At 41.0% G+C, this 20206-nt stretch overlaps 1 protein-coding gene across 1 annotated transcript in view; it reads left to right on the top strand.

The window, feature by feature from the left end:
- mmp15b (matrix metallopeptidase 15b) overlaps nt 1–11538 on the top strand; it is a 28588-nt gene extending 17050 nt beyond the window's left edge. The window contains exons 7-10 of the mRNA XM_053317418.1: nt 2751–2889; nt 8046–8196; nt 9193–9311; nt 10516–11538. Coding sequence (XP_053173393.1) covers nt 2751–2889; nt 8046–8196; nt 9193–9311; nt 10516–11054 — 948 coding nt within the window. The 3' untranslated portion in view covers nt 11055–11538. The remainder of the gene's footprint in view (nt 1–2750; nt 2890–8045; nt 8197–9192; nt 9312–10515) is intronic.
- Nucleotides 11539–20206: the final 8668 nt, after the last annotated feature.

The raw sequence follows: 20206 nt of genomic DNA, 5'->3' as shown, positions 1-20206 counted from the left end.
GGGTATCTGTTTTCAATCAGGTCCTTGAGGACTGTAAACCAAATAGGGCCGGTGATTTTTTATGAGACGGAACATTGTTAAAAGGGGTGTGGCGTGGTCAGGTGTTGGCCTTAAAGAGCCTCTGGACCCTCACAAATATGGGCTGAAGCGAGCAGCAGCTAGCCATTAGTGGGGTTTGCTAGTCATTTGTACCATTTTGCTGTTGGCTATAGTTGCTGTGTCAGCTGTGTTTTATTACTTGTTTAACACTGAAAGTCTTTTGCTATTATGCAACCCAGCCCTATGCCTTTAGCTATTGCATCTGCTAAGTTTTTCCACGGAAGCTGTTGTTGTTGCTGATGCTAGTTGTATCCTTAAAACTAGAAAATGATTAGCTTGCATTTCTGTTTGACATCATTAGGAAACAAAATACAATTTTTTAATTTGCTGAAAAGTTATTGGAAAAAAGGAGACATAGACACTTGTTCATACAGCCTTTATATCATCTGATTTCTAGAGCAACACAGTAGACATAACCTGCACTGCAGTGCAGGAGGGGGTGGTAAAAATATGGCTTGTGTGGATATTAAAAATTCCCCATTGCAAAGTTGAATCAAAATTTCAGCAGCAAGCAGGGTGTCCACTTCCAAGTCGGGATGTGTTGAGTGGCAGTCTATACATAGCGCAGCTGTACAAAGATAAGCAGTGATGTGTTTTTGGTGGGAGAGGTCAGAGGAGGTGTCCGGTCTTGGCAGCGTTGAACACCAAAGAGCTTTGCAGATATGAGAGTGAGCCGGACAGAGAACACCCAGGATTTACTGTGACGGAGCTCCGCTTCCCTTTCAGATATGTTGTTATGATAGCTGAAGTTTTGACATGTGGACTGCTGTACTACAGCATCAGCTGCACACTTAACTCAATCCCAGCAAACCTTTTGACAAAACTAGTGCAAAGATTGATTTATTTTGATAGATGAAAATGACAGCTCATATTAAAACCTTGTACACATATTTAGACAATAAACTTAATTCTGGCATTTAAATGAAACAACACTGTATCAAAGGTCCACTAATCCTGTCTCTCAGTCTATGAATATCTCTTATCTCAGACTGGCAGTGTCTGTTACTCTGACTAGTAGTTAGTAGAGTTGGCATCTAGCTGCCTGCACATGGTCAGACACTTATTTTTGTGCTCTCTGGTTTCATCTCAGCCATTAATATCTGTATTCTTGGGTTTCATCCTCACTCCTGAATCTGGTCAAAACAGCATTCATCGGTGTCCAAAATTAACTTTTTGTCTTCACCTAACAAGGGTTACTACATAAGACCGGGGGAAAATATGTAATGTAATTGACCTTTATGGTGACAGCAGTTTAAATTGTGATTATCTATCTTCTGTTAATGTAACTACAGGCGGTCGATCAGCAGCCTGTCTCGTCTGTCTCATTCATGTCTTAATGGTCTGAGTGTGGAGAGATTGGGAAGTGATATATGCACTTTAGATATTATGTTGGTTCAAAATGTTATCAGCTAGAAGTGAGTAATTTAATTGTTTTTCTTTAGTTATTTTTATCATCGTCATCATTCAGCGCTCAGCTTGGGATTAATTTCTGACTGCACTTATTCTAATGTGCTCTTGTCAATTTGGAAACCTCCACTGATCAGAAAGTGTAGCCATAGTTCTTCTGTGTTATTAGTCTTGCACAGGCACAAAAAATCACTTACTTGTACTGTATGAGTGGGAGTAATCTGAAGCACATCATTAGCACTCTCTCTTCTCCACAGAGTCCTGTCCATTAGAGGATAAAAAAGGGTGGGGGCTGTCATTCTGAAGGGAAATTGCTCCCACTTCTGCAATTCCTTCACAGTGCACACACAGAGTTGGGATGTAAAGAACAGGCAGCAGTGTGCACACTGAGCTGCTTTCAATATTCGAACTCCCACATCGAGATCTGTCTGTTCTGCTGAGGTCTTAATATGGTCAATTGAGTCTTAATCTGGTCAACGCAATGAGATGTCAGACCACACAAATGGAGGAGTGAGTAGTCTGCCCCCCCAACCCTCTCTTGTTCTGTTACTCCAGGCTCTCCGTTCTGTTCCATTCTACACCGTGCCGTCCTGTCTGCCAGAGTGTCCTGCCTGAAGGACAAATCTAGGTGCACTTGCCAGAAAGAAGCAGCTCCGAGCATTTTACCGTTACATTATCCAGGACAGGCAAGCAGGGCCATACTGACTCACCACTTATGAATGGGTCTGAGGGCTTCTGGTGTAAATCTGTCTGCTGGCTCCAGTGCACAGCATATACAGTAGCTACAAATGCTCACTACAAGTTTCCTTTCCAAATCACCTGAATAATTCTAGTTCAGGCCGGGATGAACAGAGACAGAGTGCAATAATGAGATGTGATAAAGGCAGCAGAGTGGAGACTGACTATTATTAGCCCGCTATTGTTAGTTTATTGTACGTTCTGGTCTAGTTATCCTGCAGAGCTCAGTTTGCTTGGCGTAATGACCACTGAGCATTACAACAGTGCTGTGTGACCTCAATGGGACAAATACTTAAAATCAGTGGACTGGTGAAAACTGCTTGTATAGAGCTGTAATATAACAATCAGCTGTCTGTGTGTCCTAAGCAAAGTGTGTGAAGATGAGCTGTTATTCTGTTTGGAATAACTTAAAGTCTTTAGTAAAGAATTAAAGTTGATGGAAAGAAAGAAAAACTGTTATTCTTTTTAAGCTGTAGAGTTTAATTTCTTAATTTGGTTCCCCTCAGGGTCGTTGGTTCTGGAGGGTCCGCAGGAACAGGGTTCTGGATAACTACCCGATGCCTATCGGTCACTTTTGGAGGGGGCTACCCGGAGACATAGATGCAGCCTATGAGAGACACGACGGCAGATTCGTCTTCTTTAAAGGTATGTGGCAAACACATCTGACACACTGATGCATGCATGATCCTCAGAGCACAGCTGTCAGAATGTGACCAATCTGTCAATCCTGGATCAGCCAATGAATGTGAAAAGATTGCATTCATGGAGGAGAGTGTTGTTGGCTTAACATTGTGCACCTTAAAAATAATAATAATAATAATAATAATAATAATACATTTTAATCTATATAACACTTTCTTAGATACTCATAATGCTTTACAAGACAAATGAAATAAGTAAAGGAACCTTCAATGACTAAAACAAAGTGCTGAGTAAAGTTAGACATAAAATCAAAACAGAAACATAACCCAAATAATTTTGTATTGATGTACCACTGGCTACAGATGTTCGGATTTATTATTTATCATTTATCATTTATTGCTCATCATTGTAAAGAACAAGAGCAGTGAAAAGATGGGTTATTAAAACCATACTATTGCTCTAAATAGTCTTTTTCTAGAATTATTAGCTGTCACATTTAGCAAATTACATCCTCATTCATATTCAACAGCCCACGATAATATTCCCAATTTGGACATTAAGGTAGTAGCTGCCTGACAGCATTCAAGAAATTAACATACAAACTTTGTGTGACAGCGCTGTTATGCTTTTGTAGTAACAACGACAAACAACACCAGTGTTTGGATTGAGTTTCCAGTGAAGCAGCGCTGTTTATTCTGCCAGGCCAGCATACAACCATAGCTGGATTTATTGGATGCTGTGGTGGAACACAACACGCAGAGTCAGTCTGTCTTACATTTGTATGTAGCAGCACGTAGGCCCTTTAAGGTAAAAGTATCTGTAATCCTTTCATCTTTATAGATAAGATATTGCATTTTGTCTGCATATGGAACATAAGTACACCCTTCAATATCCTCCTGAGGCCATCTGGTTTCTCCTTTATAACCTAAATACAGCTATACTGCTCCATGGTACTTTTAAAGCATTATCTCTTAATGCTGTCATATTATAACAGTAAAACTGTTTCTGCAGCTTTTCATCTTGTGCAGATGATGAAGATATACTCCACATACCCGCACCTCCTTAAGAAAGCAGTGATTCATAATATATTCTACATGCCCAGTGTAAATCTCTTTTAGCACAGCTCATTAACTACAGTATACCGCTGATTTACTGAGAGCAGCTTGTCCTTTACTTTTTTTCTTTTAAATTAAGATGTTGGAACTTTTTGGGACTTTGTATGTTTTAAAAAAAAACTAATACAAATGAAAAGACAGACAGCACAGCAGTAGTATCTTATACAGACAACCAGGCAGACAATTCCAAAGAGCAATAGATGAGTTAGCAGGCAAACAACAGCTGTAACAAAAAAATATTAAAAAATGTATGTAATTAATTCAATAAAAAAAGGGGTTTAGTGTCTGCAGGTCATAAACCTAATACCTTACTGAAGCAAGTGGACAGATGCATTAGTCTGACTATGTTTTATTTAAATGCACTTTCATTCACTAACTTTTCCATGTGTGGTCTTCAGGATGTGGTTGCTAAGACGGTTGACAATATACTGTTATACTTATCTAGACAGCCATTATTCATTTAAATGACTGTTTCAAGTTGAGCTATTAATAGTTGTATTAATAGCTATAGCCATTTATAAAAAACCCAAACTAAATACAATTGTTGGCAACAGCAAAAGCTACAGACCGTCATTTATTATGTTTCTGATGAAGCAATACCTTTTATACAAAGTACAGGATCAGAATCAATATAAACTTTTGTTGAATTTGCTGGAAAGGTTTACTCTAAAACTTTCTAACAGTAACATATGCAGGTATGACCTTTTATTAGATGAGCATTTCCACCAAGTGCTGTCTGCCCCCCCCCCCCTTCTCCCTTCACAATCTATTAGGAGTCCAGTGATACCTGTGTGTTTTTTTGAGCTGAGTAAGTTTCAGTGAAACATTGTTGGAGATAAACTGAGCTCTTTCTCTTGTTATATCACAGCTTAGATTCATGACCCCAAGCCTTTTCAGAGCTGGAAAATCAGCTGATTCTGTTCATACTGTAACTTATTCATAGACTGGTTTTAATTGAGAGATATTTACTAAATGTTTGTCCCAGTAGGAAGATTTGAGTTTTTCTATTTTGCCTGATTCCTAAAATCAATAACTGCACTTCTATTTGGGGGAATTCCTGAGTTCATATCTGCATATGATTTAAACTTTTTATAATTATACAGATCAGCTACTTTATCAATCTTACATTTACATATAAATGGTGCCATCTAATGCCCCCTTCCTCCAGCCTATCATTATAGATGGCTACTCCCAAGCTGGTATCCATGGCGACTGTGTCACAGATTCTTTTGTATAGTTATGTAACTTCTTCCAAATACAGTTCACAAAGCTTAGGCATGGATGGAGAAGATCTTCAAAGCCATGTTTGATGAAAAGGAAATGTTTTAGCTGATTGGCTGTGACAGATTGCTGTTCAGTACTGTGACCCGAGATGGTTTAATGACTGTGTCTGTCTTTAAACATGCATAGTGAAGGCTCAGTAATACAGCTTAATATTTGGTAGGTTAAACCATCATTTGTCTTTTCATGTTTACAGGGTTTTAAGGCTGAAATGTGCTTTCCTTCCATTTCTTTTCCATATAAAATGAATATAAATAAAATATAAATAGATTGTCAGGCATTGGAATTAGAAATATACTTAATACATAGAATAATTTTGGGATAGCCCCTAATCTTTTATATTTTGCCCCAAAGAAAAAGGTTGAGTCTTTTCCATCTTTCATACATATTTTTGAATGTCTCCAGAATCAGGGTAAGCATTTACTTTTGTTATTTGATCCAAATCAGGAGAAAATGCCAGAGAATTTGATATCGACTGGCTCGAATCCAGCTTCACTGACTACTCAGACAGAAGAAGGGCGTCTGATTTTAAGGCAGTTCACTTTATAACCCTTTATAAATAACCTCGTGTTTTACGACGGTAGATAAAGTTGTTGAAACGAGAAAAAGAAAGAACTCAGCCTTTACTGCGGAGCTACAGGCTTCAGTGCAGCTGTTGATGATGAGGAGGAGGAGGATGATGTCATCGTTGGGCCTCTCAGTGTGACACTTGACTGCGAGCCAGTAGTGAAGAGAGAGAGAGAGAGAGGAAAAAAGAAGGGAACAAGGATGAAAGCAAGGGCTGGCAGACTTGAGAACACAAGAAAAAAGGAGACAAACGCATGAGAGGGATGTGTGTTTAAATGCACCAATCAGATCTGTCAACAAATTGATTTTGTGTCAGTGTGAAGACAGCAGTCCTCTCTCTCAATCTGACTTGTGAAACATCATCAGTCGAGGAGCACATTTTCTGAAATGGCCGCATGGACCAAGCTCATCATGTTTGTCTGAAAAATGAAGAAACCCCCGCTGATCTACTTCAGGCAGTCAGATTGAGTCCAACTTGACACCGAAGGCAACTAAGCTTCACCTGAAAGCTCTGCTGCAACAGCTGTTCATACAGCATCACCCACCCTCCACCTCAGCATCCGCCCCAAGGCTCTGAGTCTACACTTTCCTGAGGAGGAAGTCATTACCGTCTCTCCCCGCTCCCTGCTGGTCTTAACATGCTGTTTCCTTTTTGGAGAGTGACCTTCACACCAAATATTGAGTCTGCAGCTCAAGATCAACCTCCACCATCATCAGCCAGCTTGAATAAAAAGTAATAATTGTACTGTACATATGAAAACAAAGAGAGGCAGTGTAGTGTGTGGTATTCACAGTGAGAATAACAGGTGTGCAGCTGTTTTGTGCCGTCCAACTGCAAACTGACTTCACTGACTTTGTGTTTTCTGGTTCTTGCATGTTTGGACTGCTGAGCTCAGCTTGTTTGAAGTTCAGTGTATAAAAGGCTTAAATTGAGGTTTGAATAAAATTTAAATTTAGACATAAGTCTTATTTTACATTTGAAAACAATTTATATTTAGACTTCAGGCTTAATTTTAGGGTTCAAAACAATGTAAATTTAGGTTTAAGGCTTACATTTAGGCTCAAGGCTAACAATTTAGGCTTAAGGCTTGAAGTTAGGTTTAAAAACAATGTAAATGTAGGCTTAAGGCTTAAATTGAGGTTTGAAAATTAAAATTGAGGCTTAAGGCTTAAGTTTAGATTTGAAAACAATATCAAAGGGATGAATGGAGGTATAGATGGAGGCTTGTATATATTGAATATTATGGATTTTGAAAGGTAATCATGAATTGCAAAGTATGAGAACGTCAGACAATTTTACAAACTCATCATTTTACAGTAACATGCAAGAATCTCTTATCTACACAGCTGTTTTCAACCACTGTAATTTAAACCCCTTAAGACAAAAAACAACTGTTACACAGCAGGAAGGAATCAAATCCTCGGGTCACTGAGGTGCTTTGATGAAAGTCACGGTGTAAGTCACAGGATTTTAATATGATGGCCGCGCACAGCAGGAACCCTGGGAAGCATTGCGTCAATTTCTCGTTCTCTCCAGATGCTGAGTGTACAGCTTTCATTTTTCAACGAGGAGCAAGGGGGCCAGAGATGGATGGGTGGATGAGTGGGTGGGAAAGATGGTCTGATGCCAAGAGGAGATGTGTTATAGTGCCAAAAGGAATAGAGTCCCCCCCCCCCGTCTGACACAGAGAAAAACAATAAAACTTTCCCTTTAGTGAGAAACCTGCTTTAGCCAGACATGAAGCCGCTCCGGCTGGATAATTACAAGCCGAACCCAAACTCCTGAGTCGACGGTGTCGTACTCGTTTCTGCTGCGCTTTTTGATCGCTTGCCAACAAATCATTATTGCATTCATATAATTTATAAGTGCGTGTAAATGCCGGTTTGGTTTTCTATGATTGTTCTCTTATTATTCCTCATTCCATTTTAATTATTTTGCAAATTCTGTGCCAACAAATGAAATGTTTGTGCTCCCACACGTCTGCGCCTGTAGGAGTGTGTACGTCTGATTTTATGTATACAGACGTGTGTGTAACTAGCTGTACATTTCATATACAGTATAATTGTGTGTGTTTACATTTTCCAGAGTCCACAAGAGTTATGAGTGGGAGTGGAAAGGAATGTCCCAAATGGGTGCACTGTAAAGATCATGAGGCAATTATTCTCCTCTCCTCTCCTCTTCTCTCCTCTTTTTAGGAAACAGATTCTGGGTTTTCCGGGAAGCTAACCTGGAACAAGGCTATCCACTGGAGCTAGTCGATTACGGCCGGGAGATTCCCTACGACCGAATAGACACAGCCATCTGGTGGGAGCCATCGGGGTACACCTACCTCTTCCAAGGAGACAGGTAGTGTAATTTACAAGAAATCCTCTAATCCATCTGCTTTTTGCAAAAAATTGTGAAAAATATAATTTAATAATTTCCCCAGAGCCCTAATGGAGCATCTTCATATCTTCTTTTGTCCAACCAGCAGTCTAAAACCCAAAGATATTTTCTTTAAAATGCTTTAAACACAGAGAGGCCTCACATAAGAGAAGCTTGAAGCAGCAGATGTTTGAAATTCTCGCTTGAAAATTGATTAATTGATTAATTGATTCAAGTGTGTGTGTTTCATCTACCTTCTGTTTCCCGGCAACACGGCTTAAAACATTTTTGCGAAACACTTCACAAAGGAAGACTCACTTTCATACAACGAAATGCCTGTGTTCATTTCAATAAACCAGATAGAAACAAGAATAATCCAGTTTCCATGACATGAACATCAAAATGATGTGGATTAAATATATAAAAGATTAACAACATGCATCATTTGACTGCTCATGTGTTTCTAATGCAAAAGTAAGAAAGTAGAGACAGCAGAAAAGTTGATATGATGGTGAGTGTTTTTCTTCTATTTCCATATATAGACTCTACTGATCACAGGAATCACTCATGTCACAGATTCCTCACATTGTCCTATGAGTGCTGTGCTTTGCAAGATGAGTAGCAGCAGCTGTATTTGCTCAGATCTTTTGTTAGCAATGTTAAAAAGTGCAGAGAACCAAGCAAACATATATAAAAAAGGCCTTTTGTGCTGCTATAGAATAGAAATAACACAAGTGTGTGCAAGGGTATCATAATAATATTGAAGAATAATGACAGGAATAGGCTGAGAATAGACAAACTCTGGACTGAACAAAACTCAACACTTATAGAAAAACAGATATTAATTGTGAGTGGAAACTACTGCTGTTAAATACACACCATGCAGGATCATCATGCACTGTGTCAGCAGTCTGCTCTGTCTTGTTTGGACAGCTGATAAACAGTAACAGTAACATCTCCTCCGCTGCTCACTCACAGGTACTGGCGCTTCAGCGAGCAGTCGCGCTCTGCAGACCGAGGCTACCCGAAACCAATCAGCGTCTGGGGAACGTCAGTGCCCAACTCTCCCAAGGGGGCTTTCCTTAGCGATGACGGAGGTGAGCAGAGAGGAGGAGAGTGGTTTCTGAGTGTATGGGCGAGGAGGGGTTGGAGCAGGAACAAAGAATCAGGGTGTGGTCGCTCAGTCATCAAGGGAGAGAGAGGGGAGAGGGGGTTGTCTGTGTGTGTGTGTGTGTGTGTGTGTGTGTGTGAGTCTGATGGGAATCTGAGCTTTCATGTGGAGAGTTTTTTTTGCTTTTCTGTGCTTAGTGAAAGTAGAGAGGATGATCCAATCTCCAAACAATATCTGAGTTAAGTCCATGCTTGCTACCTGCCAACATCATGGTGATAACAAGAAATAATCCCACACATAAACTGAACAACTTGTTGATTTTACGCTTGATTGTTTTTGCTACAGAGTCAGTGATCTTTTGTTGCCATAAAACAGAACCAGAACAGAATCCTGCATGAGTATGAGTTTCAAAACCTGCCCTTTCCCTGCTACCTGCACATATGGCCGATTAGTTCCACAACCTGACCCTGTCCGACACAAGATCCACGACCTGACCCGACTCTGCATATCCTGTAATAACCATGCAGAATGGAAACATCTCATAGTGATCACGTTACAGTGATCAACTGTGTGTTTGGCTCCAAAAAGTGTCAGATGGAATCATTTCAAGCACTGCTACATTGTAACTTGGTTACGCTGTAATATGTTTAAAGTGATCATTTAGGACCATTTTATATGTGAAATCAAGATTTTTGATAAGATACTTTTTGCTTATTTTCATAATATGGAGCAGCACATCTCCACAGTTAACAGGTGACCAGTCTTGGCACCAGAGGAAAGTAACTGCCTTGGCTTTTGGTTTTTATGAGTGGGCCACTTTTACATTTTTTCTGATATTTCTTAATCAAGATCAGCAGATTCATTGATAAAGAAAATAATAGTAGCAGCTCTACAATGAAGCCTCAAGTAGGTTATGTAATCTTTTCATACATATCATTTAAATTAGTGGTCTCATCCAGCAGGAAGCTTGCATTGATAGCTATACTGTACTTGCCAATCTTTAGGGTGTAATCAATAGGCATTACTGGAACTAAAAATCTATCTACACTCAAAGCAACAGACGCATATGAGAGTATCAATCTTTTTATCTAACTCTCTGCGTAATGCATAGGCACATAAAAAACATGTGAAACTATTCCTTTAATTTGTCTGTTCTTTTAGCTTATAATTGCTCTATTTTTCTACTGCAGCTTACACCTACTTCTACAAGGGCTCCAAGTACTGGAAGTTTGACAACCACCGTATGAAAAGCGAGCCAGGCTACCCCAAGTCCATCCTGAGGGACTTCATGGGCTGCACCGTGGACCAGGACCCAGACAGAGACAGAGACAGAGACAGAGACAGAGACACGGATACCGACTCAGGACGCAAACAGCCCGATGTGAACCGCCCGCCGTTCAACCCTGATGCCGGACGCGATGGCGACAAAGGCAAAGACCGGGACCGACCGGATCCAGGCAAGAACGACAGAGAAGGAGGCAAAGGCTCGGACGGTGACAAAGACGAAGACTACCGTGAGGGTCGCGAGGAAGACACAAACGAGGTGGACGTGGTGCTGAAGGTGGACGACAGTGAGGAGCGGACCATGAACATCCTGATGGTGACCATCCCACTGGTCCTGGTGCTGTGCATCCTGGGACTCATCTACGCCATCATCAACACGCTGCAGAGCAAAGGAGCGCCACGGCTGCTGGTGCACTGCAAGCGCTCGCTGCAGGACTGGGTCTGACCCTTGACATTAAGGGGACACCGAACTTTGAACTTCCAAACGGATCTTAGACACCGCCCCACCCCACCCCTTCTCTAACAGAACCCTCCTCCCGGTGATCATCTGTCTCACGTCTATGTGCTCAGTGGCTCCTGCAACTCTTAGTACATGTGATAGCTGATCCATGCAAATACTGTACTGATACAGATACACACACACACACACACACACACACACACTAGAAAAAAAGCATAATTTATGTCTTTTACACACATGAACACACTACCACCTTAACCTCCTCCTGTCTCCCATGGTGCTCTACAATGCGTTGACTGTAGTCTATTTATATGAGAGAAGTTTGCACATTGTTTTTTTTTCTTCTTGATTTTGTTTTGGTTCATATTTGTGTGACTTTTTACTGTTATTATTATTATTATTATTTCTAAACCAGGAAGGCTGTTCTCTTCTCTGCACTGCCCTCCCTTCCCCACTCCCCCCACACTCCCCTCATCTCAGTAGGGGCTTTTTCCTCACTGATAACTTGACATCTGCTTACGCTCTCACAGTCGCCACCAATCAAAGAAACAAACAGGGTTTCCGAAAACAGAGACAACGATCAGCCCACCACCAAACTTTTATATTTTACACCCCTCTATCTCCTCCATCTATTTCCTTTTTTTCTCTCTCTGCGGTACAGTTTGGTTTTGGGTGGCTGTTTAGTTTGAGAGAAACAGGGTTTGGTCACAACAGACATTTCACTGGAGTTTACTTAAGGAGTTTTCTAGAAGTTTAGTCTTAGACCCTCCGTCTGATGATTAACAAGCTGTGGTTTAGAAGTCTGAAGGTTGGATTAGAGATTAGGTCCTTGTTTGGTTTGAAAGGGTAATTTATTACAAGGTTGGATCTTATTTTTGGAGTCACATTTGTTCTCAAGTTCATTTCTGAAATCGTGGAAAGCCGCGACATCGCTACAAAGACGATTAGACGAATTTTAAACAATCTTCCAGGTTGTTGAAACTAAATTTGAAAGAGAAAACAAAGAGGAACTGTGAATTTATTCCCCCAGTAGTGATTTATACTGGCCAAACTATGGAAATGGTCGCTAAATCAATGAAATTCAGACCCAAGTCGTAATAAATCGCAATTATCTTTTTAAATTCAGACTCATTTTCCCATTTTCTTTCTCTATCTTGTGAACAATAACAGTACCTTGTCTTTTTCCCTTATTTGGAATCCATTTAAAGAGCTCTTTGGCCGATAAGGGTAAACAGACTTTAAAAGGAACCTCACCCTTAACTTTGGTTTTATGTGGCTAATTCTCTGAGTGCCTCTTCTCTGTCAGCAATAAGACCTTTTCCTTTGTGCTGCAGAGGAAACAGACTAATGGTTAATTTACAAAGTCAGCTCACTGTGAAATAACACAGAGAAGAGAACGTTCATTGCGCCCGTGTGTTTGACATGAAACAAGGGGGGAGGTGGAGGGGACGGGGTGGCGATCAAAGCGAAACCAAGGCCTTAAAGTTCAGAACAGGATGTAACACAGCAAGTGCACAGCTAACGTACCGTGCAGTTTCTAATGCACTTTTTTTTTATTGCTCGTATTTTTGGTTTAAAGGACATTTTGAGAAACCTCACCGATGACCCCCATCCCTTTCTGTTGTAAAGCTCTAAAGCGGCAGGGTGGGCTCGGGCCAGTAGATAGATCGCGACTCATGTGAACACAGGCTAATCCTCTTCATTAAAAAACAGCAGGTGTGTGCAAATGCTGTTAACCTCCCCCGACCCCTAAACTAAACCTTGAACTCCCAGAACCAAAACATTCTCCACTTCCTTTTCATGTTATAAGAACACAGATATGACAGAAGGGCATGTGTACAGAGAAGTTAAAGGACCATACCAGTGTTTTTTTCTAAACTACACATCAGTTTAAACTTTTGCAGTGGTGGAAGAATGATGTTCAGATCCTTTAAATAAGTAAAAATGCTACTTTAAAAAACAACTTAAGCAAAAATATGTATTAGCAACAAAATATACTTATAATACTAAACTAAAAGTACCAATTTCATCCCTCTGACTGATATATTATTATATATGACATCATTAGATTATTAATACTGAAGCATCAGTGTTAGAGCAGCGTGTTATTGTTGTCTTTATATACAGTTAAATAGTTTAGTCTGGTTCCCAACCTAGGTGTCAGGCCCTTAGAAGGGGTCACGAGATGAATCTGAGGGGTCCTGAGATAATTAATGACCATCATATATTCATCTAGTCTTCTAGTAACTGCAGCTGTCAGATACATTTAGTGAAATAGAAAATAAGTAGTAAAACAACCTCAAAATTTAACCTAAGTACAATACCTACTTTCATTTTTGTATGTATTTTTCCTACCGTACCCATCAACCATTGGTTTCCATTCATTTACATACAATATGAAAATCAACTATTAGATTCTACTACAAACAAATGACTTTATTTGAAAGAATCTGCTTATTGATTTGCATGCATACTGTACGGAAATAAATGGAAACCAATGGCTTCCAAAATACTAATACATAACAAGATGATTAGCATAATAATTGGCTTGTTGAATTGTGTACTTGAATTGTAGTAAAGAGGCTAAAACATACAGCACCACTATTATGATCCTGTATTTAAAAAAAGGCAATACAATTTGACCTGACTCCTTATAGATATGGATTTTCAAGAATACCACAGGTCAGGTAATATCACTTTTATACTTTTGTGGAAGGAGCAGTGTTATTTCAAGATAGCCACAAAGGTGTAGCAGCAGTGCAAAAAAAAAAAAAAAGCAAAAGAAAAGTGAAATGACCTCATACGACCATCCGAGAAATACGATTTTTTTTCGAGTGGATGACTGCGATAAAGAAAGAGAGGAAGGCTTTATCTGAGGTGGCGTTAAGAAGCGAGCTGCCACTCTCACCGGAGGGGGCTCAGCTTGCCCAGATCAGGTTACAACCGATGGAGAGTGCTGGGGGAGGAGGGTGAGGAGAGACCAAATTTCCTGCAGCTGAGACAAGGAAAGTGGGGGGGCGGGGGGAGAAGAGGAGGAGGGGAGGCTGACCTATTCTCCCTGAGCTTGCAAAGTTTAGATCTCAGGAATAAGGAGGGGTGGGAACATAGGGAGGAAGAGAAAGAGAGAGAGGGTTTTGATGGCTCTCTCGTTGGATCTCTCTGGCAACCGCCCATGTGACCCAAATTCTCCTGCTAGCTCAACAACACTGCTGGCCAGAGAGGAAACTTTAGCTTACAGTAGGTGACAGACCTTTTTAAGAACGTTTACCATAAGTGTTTTTCGATTGTGCGCCCCCCCCCCCCCCCCCCCCCCCTTACACGTTTGGAACCTGGCCATTCACCCCCGATCCCACCTCAGTTTCATCTATCTTTCTTCACGCCAGTCAGACAGTAAGCCTCTATCTTACTGAGCAGATACACAACACCGCCTCATTGTAATGACCTCCAGTGAGGTGAGGACAGGTTGAGGCGGGTGTCTGGGTTGGTTGAGACACTTAAGCATGTGGTGGGGGTGGGGTAAAGCCAACGGGACACTAGTAGCGAAAGCAAGACAAGAGAACAGGAAGAGCGTAATCAGCCGTCACCAGAAGTCTGGAGATTGATCCGCTTTGCCTGTCGATCGCAGGGTTGCCAGGAAACGGTGTCCTGTGTCCATCGCTCACCTCATCATCGTCAGGGTTGAGGGGAGGTGGGTGTGTAGGGGTGGGGGGTTGGCGGACGCAGCTAATCAGCGTTAAAAGCAACCCCCCCTTCCTTTTCCTTCCCCTCCAACCTCAACCCTCTCCCTCTCTTACGTGGTCTATCTATTCTGTCCCACTCTTCCAATCGCTCCTGCCGGCACATCGATGGAACGAGAGTGCTTAGACAGGCCCGAGCTGTCTGGACAGGGCTCAGAAAATGCAGACTCATTGCGCCAGGCATAGCATTTCTTCTTTATCGAACCTCCTTGTCCTTTTTCTCTGTAACCCCTCCACACTTAGGTTAACCACTTCAAAGCGAAAGTGACACTTTCAAGAAGTTTCCCAAAAGCAGAGTTGACTTGAAATCTCAGTGATTCAGCAGTTTGAGAGGTTTTTTCCTCTTTGGAAGGTGGATTTACTTTACAATTTACACCTGCTACAAATGTGGATAGTAAGAAAAGATGTGCTAAGACTGGTTGATGCCCGTTTTGTTTGGTGAGCGTGCACGAGTAGGTGTGCCCGAGGTGTTCGGCTAATCAGCTCCACTCTCCATAAGCGAGGTCTGTTTTCTCCGTGCTGACTGTAAATCTCCCACACTCTCACTTTCTCTCTCTTTCTCTCTCTCTCTGTGTGTCCCCACCCCTCCACCGCCCGGGCCTCTAGAGCCCCGAGGGGATCATAATAACAACAATGGCCTTCTCTCTCTCTCCCTTTCTCTCTCTCTCTCTGTTTCTTTCTCCTCCTTCCTTCCCTCCCCCCGCTGCTATTTCTCTCTCTCTCTAATACACGCACATAAACACATTATTGTCTCCCCCCCCAACCTCACCTTCCTCCTCCTTCTCCTCCTCCCACCCCCTCCGGAGGAAACGAGTCCAGGCCAAGGTCCAGCCTCATGCAGCAAAAAGCCTGTTTTTAGAGCCACCTCCTCGTGCCGTTTTCTTTCAGGTCCTTGTTCAGCAATGTTATAATAACACTGTGGGAAAAAAAAGACCTACTTTTAAAGCGCTGTACCTGTCAGGTTTTTGATGGGAGTAGAGGTTGTTGAAGCCTTCAACTTTTAAATCTTGTCTGCTTTTGACATGCAGGGCCCCCCCTCCTCTCCGATGCAAAGTTTTAGCAAAGGTTAGGACATCGCTGAGCTTGTCTGAGCTTTCATCTCTCTCAGGATGTGTTTCTGTAAACACTGCATGTTAAGCATTCCTCGTCGGCCCGCTGTTGTCTTTTCTTTCTCTTCTCAGTTATTAATGAACTATCTCCTCTGTCATTCACAAGCCAGGTTGTCTTCTTCTTCTGTCCACTCTAGCTGTATATTTCTTGTGTTTCAGATCTCTGCTGTCACTGTGTACCTCCCCCTGTGTACCCCCCCCCCCCCACCACCACCACCTCCCGATAACCACTAGCTTCAAAAAAAACAAAAAACAAGTCATTGCATCAGCCCCTGTGCAAAAGTCTGAACTCTACCAGGAAAAAAAAAACAAAAAAACAGATCAATAAATAACGGACGGAAAAGATGAAAGAGAATAAAAATCTGTCCGATGTAAACCCCCCAAAGCAAAGACTGTGTTCTCCTTGTGTCGGGTCAACTTTGTGGCTTTTCACGACAGCCTGGAAAAAAAAACACCAGAGGATTGTGGGTGTTGCCCGGACACTTGTCGCTCTACCCAGACTCCATCTCACCTCGCTCATCGGAGCCTAACCACTCATTTTAAAGCACTACTGGGCTAGCTCACGGGCTCGCCGCGGGGATGAAACAAGACAAGATGGTTGACAAATGACTCCGAGCGTCTGCCGAGACTTCAGACAGACTTTTTGAGACTGTTGAGCAGCCCACTTACGAAAAACCTCTTTTCATCCACTAACTGTAGCTACAGTAGGGAGTAGATTTCTTTTTTGAGGACTCAGTCAATTCTCACGCTGAGCATCAATAGTGGAACTTGACATCTCACAATACGCTCTTTTGATCTTCTCTCTTCATTACTATTTAAGTAATGGTTTAGTCGACTTTCTGAAAAAAAACCTCACTGTCATCTCTGACTGGGATGAAATTGGGAAGAAAAAAAGAAAAGAAAGCATCAAAACTGATGAGGTTACTGTTTGTCTTTGATTATTTTGTCTTATTTTGATTTTATTTTGTGCATTTGTTTCTCTCTGAACTTGTCAAGAATGACTCTTTTTTTGTTAATAACATTCCAATTAGTTTCTTTTTTTTTTGATTGGTTGTTAGTGGGGTTTTTTTCTGTAGAAAATATAAGATTTTATACATTTGTGTTGTGTGTTCACCTCTAGTTGAGTGTGTTAACAAGCCATGCTGGACATGTACACATTAAAAATTGCTCTCAAAAATGTTCAAAGTTGTGTTTTTCTGGCACAGTAGCTACAATATCCTCTCAGCTTTTATTTGAATTGAATGGTGAAATACACAGAGAAATACTACACACCCTCCACTCTCTTCCTGCAGTGAGGTCACTGTCCATAGGGCCTTACTTCCTGTCTCACACGGGACTGGCCATGGAAGGTTTGGCAGATTGCCACGAAACCACGTGAACAGTGAGAGGAAACTAGCAGGCAGCGTGTTGAGCCTGTGAGAAATGAAGCGGGCACTGGTGTCATCACACTGAGGAAACTCATTGTTCACAGCACGAGATTTTTATTTTATTTATTTTTATATCCAAACACCAAAATTACAGAAGAGACTGACAGCAGACTTTAATTAGATGTTTTTGTGACTTAGAGCGAGTTATTTCCAAGACTGAAAATGAAGTGACACCTACTCACATCCTGTTGCAGGCGTAATTGCCTAAAATTGACACCAAATGATAGTTATTTTGTCCTCATCTGCGTCCTTGCGATCAATTAATGGAGGAGCCTCGCTGAGAGCTGCAAACTTACACAAAGAAAGTGTTTATCACAATGATGACAAAAGAATACAAGACGTGCAAGGAATGATGGTGTGTTGGTTGATCTGTATGTGAAATATCTGGCAGAGGATGAATCTTAATGTCTTCAGTAACTTTCCAGCAGGAGCCATGTATTTAATTTGGGTTAAATGTAATGTTCCTTCCAACCACTAGGGGGTACATGGTAAAGGCTGGGCTGGGCACAGGTTATTTAAGTTCATGCCATTAATCACAGGTGCAAACAGTTTTTTGACTGTGTCTATATGTCATGCTGTATTTGCTTTAGTTTTATGCTTAATGAAAAGTGACAGACAATACGTAACACAGACATTGGTAAGAAAATAAACACAGTATAAGTGAATTACTGGAAAAGATTATGGGCCTGATTTATTAAGATCCCAAAATAAAGGATACTAAATTGCGTGTGCAGTTCAACAGATTGCATGTTTGGTTAGTGTGTGTTCTGCGGGTGATCAACTAAGAATAATTGTGCAAATGACAACAGGTGCAACAGGGTGGAGACAGCAGTATTTAAATGAGGGTTCTGCGTGTCTTTATGAAGAGTTTGGATGGGCAGAAAGCCTCAAAACGCAAAATGGAAATTCATCCCATGGATTTAGAAGTTCTAGTGAAAGAGGTTTACAAACATGTTACTAGAAATCAATGTGGCTAGTAAAACCAAAAATATTCCAAAAGTATTAACCCAGGTGGAAAAAACCTGTGTATCTGTCATTGTGTCTGTCTCCTCATCTGTGTGCAGCGTGCAGCCAGTTAATACCTTCCCTTCAAACGTATTATTTATAGGCGCAGTTACCATCACCTAAATTACCTTCAGGTTTGGTAAATCACAACGCATTTGCATTTTCTCCTCCCTGTATTTTGCACACGGGGGTAAAAACGCCCCATACTGCATATTCATTATGTACTCAATGGAAAGTGTGTATTATTTTGCACATTTGAAAGACACAGTGCACCTAGTTAGAAAATCAGAATGCTCATTTTTTGCAGGTGATATCAAGTTTACACTTGTTTCTTTACATGCAAACCTTTAATAAATCAGACCTTATGTGCCTGAACAATTGCACCCATTAGCAGCCAGTAGCAGCTGAAGTGTATGGCTTAGTCACTACATGCCAATTGTCCAAACACAAAATAGTCATTGGAAATTGAGTGCAAAAGTAAAAAAGTTCTGTCTCAGAAGTACAAAAAAACCTCAAAATCTTTGACATTTGTGATAACACAAGTGCTAAAATTCCAGCTTTATATCATACTCAGCATGCTCATCAATATGTCGTACAGTTTTTCTATTGTGAGGTGGGTGAGCATGTATGTTTATGCTAACTGCTAATGATTCCATGGCCGAAAGTTTACAATGAAATCTGAATTACATAAAAATACACAGTTCAGTTGATAGGTCAACAACGTAATTAAAAAACATTCATTAGACAGTATGGACTGCAGTAGACCCTCGATCAGTTAGCTAGTAACCTTAGTCATACACTGCTATGTTGATAAAGGCCAACATTTTTTACTCCACTCAAGGTCACGATTGGAGAACTGAAATGTCTCACCCTTATTTATCCATCCAACAATTTTGTTTAACCCGTGTTAGTGATGCTACAAAATCTTATCCATGTATGTCTAACAAATGCATGTTTCCACAGTAACTACTCATCACAAACATTTCAACTCAGAGCCTGTTTTTGTTGCCCACTTGTTGAACTAGTGACTTCCTCATGAAAACAAACAAGCTTGTTGTAACTCTGAAGGAGAACGTCTGCTTTTAAGGAGAAAGTCTCATAACAATTTGTTCAGTACTTAAGGATTTGACAAGTTTGTACACTCGTTGTGGGAAGTTAAATCCACCAAATGACCTACTTTTAGATGTCCATCATTACAAGTTTTAAGAGTAGGACATACCTCTGTGCACTCTGTAAACAAACAATGTTAATGGTGCATGTTGTGTGTGTGTGTGCACATGAGGTTTGAGTGTGTTGGTCTGGTTTGCACTGCTGTTGCATGCTTTTAATGCTTTCCTGCTGTGTGTGTTTGTGTGTGTGTGTACGTGTGTGTTTTGGATCATTGCTTGTTAAATCTAGCTGCTACAGTTATCACCAGCTATACCTGTGGAGTGGCTTAATTACTTGCAGTCATGTCTTTCCTCTGGGTAGAAAATTAACTCCCTTTTAGCCCCATGACACACACATGCATGAGCGTGCAATGATGTTAATCACTAGCAGCTATACAGCTAATGAACACTTAGCCCCAAATGTCTGATTGTAGTGGAGCTGAACCATCTGTACAAGAAAACTTTTAGAGTACTACACCTGTTGAGCATCCTTAGGGCCGTGTACATGTAGTATGTAGTATGTTTTAATTAGTGTATAATCACCTGAAAATAAATATTGTTGTTTTCTCAATACCTTAGAATGAGCCGTTTATAGCTACAAAGGGAGCGGGTCCTCTTCCATGGAGCCTGCCATGTTGCACCACCATGTTTCTACAGTAGCCCAGAATGGACAAACTAAACACTGATTCTAAAGAGGACCGTTAGCGTTTT

Source organism: Scomber japonicus, chromosome 1, assembly GCF_027409825.1.
Source record: "Scomber japonicus isolate fScoJap1 chromosome 1, fScoJap1.pri, whole genome shotgun sequence".
In the NCBI taxonomy this organism is placed as follows: domain Eukaryota; kingdom Metazoa; phylum Chordata; class Actinopteri; order Scombriformes; family Scombridae; genus Scomber; species Scomber japonicus.
The sequence above is the reverse complement of the archived record's forward strand: the minus strand, read 5'-3'. Positions and strand labels throughout refer to the sequence as shown.